Source organism: Camelina sativa, chromosome 5 (genome assembly GCF_000633955.1).
Source record: "Camelina sativa cultivar DH55 chromosome 5, Cs, whole genome shotgun sequence".
NCBI classification, from domain to species: domain Eukaryota; kingdom Viridiplantae; phylum Streptophyta; class Magnoliopsida; order Brassicales; family Brassicaceae; genus Camelina; species Camelina sativa.
Genome location: NC_025689.1, coordinates 34,902,480 through 34,908,361, shown reverse-complemented (window position 1 = coordinate 34,908,361; position 5,882 = coordinate 34,902,480). Strand labels below are relative to the sequence as shown.

The following is a 5,882-nucleotide window of genomic DNA, read 5'->3' as shown; positions in this document are numbered from 1 at the left end:
TGTTGTTTTCCACGTTTCTCAATCCAATCTTCCTGTTCTTGAGGTGAGTGCTTGACCATGGTTGATCTAAGCATGAGATCTCTCTTGTTTGTGTGTTTTCTTTGCTGTTTGTGTTGTTTTGTTGCTTGGGTTCGTTGTTTTTGTGATTCCCAGTGATTTCTGAGGTAATTGGGTGAGTTTGAGACGGATTCGAGATGATTGGGAAGGAGAGTTCGATGTTCGGTTTCGCGCAGATCGTGTCTGCAGAGGAGGCATCGATCGACACTAGGAAGCATCGGTCGACACCATTTGGAGTGGCATCGGTCGACACTGTTTAGCATCGGTCGACACCATTGTTTGTAGCATCGATCGACACCGTGAGGCATCGGTCGACACTGGTCTCAGTATAGACTTGATTCCCTGGTTTGATGTATTGTTGTGTTGTTTGTTTTGCTTAAACTTGAGGGTCTCATATGCTTGTGTGTATAACCCAGTAGATGGGAGGACGGCCTCACTAAGTATTTATGATAATACTTACGCATCTCAATTGTTGTTTGTGGTGTGCAGGTATGTGACGTGGAATCATGGCGATGAGGAGGAGGATGAACTAGGGTCTCGTTTGTGTGTTGTTGGTCTTTGTTATATTGTTTAGGATGGAACCTTGGATAGAGATATGTTAGGTTGCTGGATAGAATGGATAGAAGTGTTATTGTATTGGTTTTGTATTATTGATATGTTTCCGCTGTGCATGTAATTGGATGTTGGTTTATTATTGGTTGGTTACCGTGTGTGGGTTGGTTTGTTTAATTAAGTAGTATGGGATACTTAATTATATCTTGTATTTAATTATTAAAAAGAAAAAAAAAAGGGATCGGGTTGTTTCAATCATCTCTCGCAAGTTTCTTCTCCTGGAGAAAGTGGATTCCGACTGGAGAATTACGCCTAAAAAAATCTCTTGCAAAATGATCGAGGTAACCTTCTTTTTCCATTTTTTTTTTGTGGTAAAAATAGTGGAACGAGTTTTATTATTATCAGATGACTATAAAATAGCAAAGATAAATCTATATTAACATTTTTGAAGTATATTTTGGTTTTTGCCCTTGAAGTTTATCTTATTTAATTTGTTTTTTTTTGCAACATTAACCCCTACAGATTTTCCTAAAATAACATTTCATAAAAACTCAATTAATGGAACTATTTAAATCCACCTAATTTTGTTATGTTTATTTCCATAAAAATCTTGACAACATCTATACATTTCGATTTTTCTAAAAACAACTCTACGCATTAAATTGTTAATCCCATAAAAATCTCCAAACATATTTTAATAGATCTTTAGAGACTATATAAACTCTTAAATCTATATATACATCTATCTTAACATTTTTGAAGTACAAATTGTGCTATCACTTTTTGTCTATTTCGGGTCGGGTTTTTACTTAAAATTATAACCGATTCAATTAATCGGATCCTCCCTAATATTGCCAAATATTTTTGGCCAGGTTTCACCAAAAAAAATTTATGGCATAAATTGTGTATTCAGATCCTCTTAGTCACACGAATCTTCTATTTTAGTTAAACTCTACTTATTTACATCCCTATAATATAGCAACCAATTATAGTCGATTGTATTTTAGGAAAGATTTAATTTGAATTTAATAAACGATTACATATTTGCTAATATCTTATTAGATTGCTGATTAATATGCATTATTAAGATTTATACCAGATTTCTAAAATACTCATTCACCTTACGAAATTAAACCCCTAAATGATTGTGGCAATAATGGTGTAAACACAATTACCATTAATCGAGCATATTAGATTAATATACCTTAACAACCTTCCATAAATCAAAACAAACCAAATCGAGAAAAGTATATTCCAAACTTGCTAATCAAGACTTTAGAACATTCACAATGATGAAACCCTACCATCAGCTCAAACACTATATATATATGACATTCACCCTACACTACAAGCATCCAGTACACACAAGAGATAGGTTCATGTTCTTCAAAGTTTAGCTGTTATAGCAGGAGTTATTATGATATTCCTGTTCTTATTTTTCTGGTTTTGATGTTTGTTTAATTGATGCATTATTTTCGTATATTACATTTCTAAGACTTCACAATTTTTAATGCATGTTTAGTTCGATAGCATTGTTAGGAATATTCATGGGGTTGACAAATATATTTGTATCTGTTTTTAATAATAACATATAGGTGATTCGATTTTATAGTTTTATTTCCAAAATTTGTTAAATGTTTAATTTTATTTTTTTATATTCTATATTTATTTCTGGTGAGTTCAGATTCATACTACCATATGACATACATGAGAATCCTAATATATACTATCCTTTTGCACTTACCAAGCTAGAGTACCTTTCTCTTTTATATTTATTATTGTATATATACTATCTTTTTGCACTTACCAAGCTTTTCGGTTTTTGGTACACCCCAGAATTTTGCTTTGATCCATTTGTATATCTTTTCAAACAATTGGGAGTAAATTAAAGGGGCCTATGTTGAGGCCATAGATGAGGAAAATATGTTGGAGGAGGAGAGAATAAAGAGATGAGTTTGGCGAAGTTGTTCATAGTTTTTGTTGAATGATAATTGTTTAATTGATTCCAAAGTAATTATTAAATGCTCTATGCACTTTGTAATGATTTAATAGAGTAATATGTGAGCATGTTAATCATGTAATTTATATGATAATTTAGGATTTTTTTCCCTGTAACTAATCTAATATTTTACTGTATATGTATTAACGGGTTGAATCTAAAAATAGTAAATAAAGTTGATTTAATTACGACTGTAAAAAATAAATCATTTTCTGTAGTATACGGGTGAAATCCTAGAAGTAACTTTCAAAATACAATTATACAATATAACAAAGAATATAATAAATAAAAAATAAATAAAAATTAAAAATTTTAGTTAAAAAATTGTCTCGCGGTATTCTTTAATAAATAAAAAATAAATAAAAATTAAAAATTTTAGTTAAAAAATTGTCTCGCGGTATTCTTTAATAAATAAAAAATAAATAAAAATTAAAAATTTTAGTTAAAAAATTGTCCCGCGGTGTACCGCGGGTTAAAATCTAGTTGTGTTTATTATTAACCAAAAATAAAGATGAATTATATAGAATGTAGGAAAAAATACCCTAATTCTTGTATAATAAGCAACATGATTCTGCTTTTTTCAAGATCCAAGACTATTTAGGAGACAAACTAACCAATATATTAGGAATAATGATTTGATCAAGGTTTTCATTTGACTGTACTTAAGAACCGCAAAAAGCCAACGTTTATCTAAACTTTAATGAGGAATTAGAAAACTATGACAATGGATCTTTTATTCTGCACATTAGACAATGACACCGTAAGTCCGTAACACAACGTCCACGAGCAGTCGAGCACAACAGAATGGTTAATTGGTTATCATACCTAGCTATTAGATATTTTCACTTTATAAAAATTCATTTGTCGTCACATTAAGTGGATCAGCACAAAATCGTAGTCAATGAAACAAGAGAAGATGCATATATGTATGTATTATCGTTATGTGAAAAAAGAATACTACTAATTAAAAGTCATATTTTTCTCATTTACTATATATTGTTTTTTATATATAATCCTTACTGCTCGTCATAACAATAAGGCAACCGGCCGATTGATTAATGTAATTCTTGCTATTATTTCTCCGCGACGTATATAAATGAAAATAGTTATAAAAACTTAACTGCTACGAAAATTATGAAAATATATTACGTACTTAATAATGGAAAAATCCGTGACCTGATATCACCGTCACCGTTAAGTGGTCTTCTACTCTTCTTCATACATGCACGTCCTGATGAGCCTGTATTCAACGGCGTTCTTTCCGACGATAACTCCGGCCGCACTCTTCCAAACTTTAATATACGCCGGACACATGGCGCGGAGGTGATATTTTCCGGTGATGAGAGTTCCGAATTTCCAACGGATTTGGCCGTCGAGATGAAGCATCAACATGATCGCACCAGTTGTCTGGTCTTGATCGAGATGCAGAGCGATGTCCGGAGCAACCGGGATGAAGTTTCCAGCGACGATAGAAGACCAAACGTTGACTTCTTTGTGTCCCTGATAAGTCGGAGGGATCGAAGTCCGCAAAGTGATCTGTTGGCTCATGTAAGATGCGTAGACGTTGAGACGGTCGTAGTAGATACCGATCTTGTCGTTAGGGTTTTGAGAGGAGAGAGTGATATTGAAGGTTGAGTTGAGGAGGTTCACTGGATTTCTGGAGACGTTGAAGTTGAAGACGGTGGCGTCTTGGAGGATGAAGCATGGCTTCGACGGTTGAAGGATTACCCAAACTAGGAAAATTGCGGTAAGGATTCCAAAGAAAATTAGGAGAAGGGTTACAAAGAGGAATTTTATGATTGGCAAGATTTTACGGCTGCTGGTGAGGGAACATTCTTTTATAGTCATGTTGGAGATCGAAGGTTTTGGTGGTGTTACAGAGAAAGTGGGAAAGATAGGGTGGTCTCGTTGGTCTTGATCTTTTATATTATGAAATTTGGAAATCAAATAATGTTAAGGGATTATATTCTTTGATATTATACAATAGGAAAAGTAAATTAATCAACGTTTAAATAAAACAAAGAAAAAGGAAACTAATGGTAAAAATAGAAGAAGAAGTAAGAGGAAAAAACGATCTCTAGACTTTTTCTGTTTATATTTTAAAGGATGTAACTTCATGGAAAAGTAAATTGACCCACCAAAGATACAAACTTTATAGAAATATAAAGAATATAAAAGAAAACGTTGACAAAAGAAAAAAAAAGAATATAAAAGAAAACTAAAAATAGTTCCCTTGAACTTATTGAATGTGTGAGATCTAATAAAGAATATATATGATCTAAAGCATATATTTTTCCATTTTCCACATTATAATTTTTGGTGAAACCCCTATACATAAAGTAATAAATATTTTATTATAAAATTTATTTGTTTTTTAAATAATTATTAAAATATTTATGATTTTAATTATAAATCAAATTTAATAAAAAATTTTGGGTTTTAAAATATTTATATAATTATATATTACATTTATTATGTTTTAACCGTTATTGCATCTGCTGATCAGCCAGTCGTAAAACTCAGACAAACGCACCTATTTTATAACGTTGAATTACTCATTCAAAACGCTTAATAACGTTTAAAACCGTAACCACCCTGATATATGGTTTGTTTATAACGATCAATATATATCTTTTTTGGACAAACATTCATATCAATATCTCAAGTGTGTCCTTAGTTGTCATATACATCCACTGTTGGTTGAAACTGCCAATTACAAGTAAATGGTTACTTTTCTATCATAAGGTAGGTTTACTTGTCAACATGGTCTCACAGAAGCTATAGAGTGTAATAAAGTAAAGGCCATCATGTATTGTATGTGCTTGCCCATACAACAAAATCAATACGTGTAATTTATTTTGACTTTTAGTAAGTGTATATAGTGTGCGTACCGTAGGACAAAAGTAGGTTAACCACGGCTTTGGTCGGAATCTTTCGTAGTTCATGTCTGTCGTTTTGTAATGGACCACAGTAAGTAATTCCGTTTTAATCGAAAAATCGATTTGGGAAAATATTGGGCCTGAAAGTTAAAAGAGTATAGCTAAGCCCAAATCAATAGAACCCAACACAAAGGGAAGGGAGTGTGTTTTTCGTCTACACCGACGATGAAATGTGTCAAGAAGAGTCAGTCTCAATCGTAGTAGCAATTGGGGATATATATATCATCGGAATCATCATCAGCCTGTACAAACAATCTTCTTCTTGACTTATATATATAGATATATATATTTACTAGAAAGGGTGGCTATAAATATAAGTATAATGGGGGGGGGGG

At 32.3% G+C, this 5,882-nt stretch overlaps 1 protein-coding gene across 1 annotated transcript; it reads right to left on the bottom strand.

Moving 5' to 3' along the window:
* On the bottom strand, positions 3,706-4,511 carry LOC104788686 (NDR1/HIN1-like protein 12). Its single transcript, XM_019245521.1, has one exon. It carries the CDS (start codon positions 4,454-4,456, stop codon positions 3,815-3,817), a length of 642 nt encoding a protein of 213 aa, XP_019101066.1. The 5' UTR covers positions 4,457-4,511; the 3' UTR covers positions 3,706-3,814.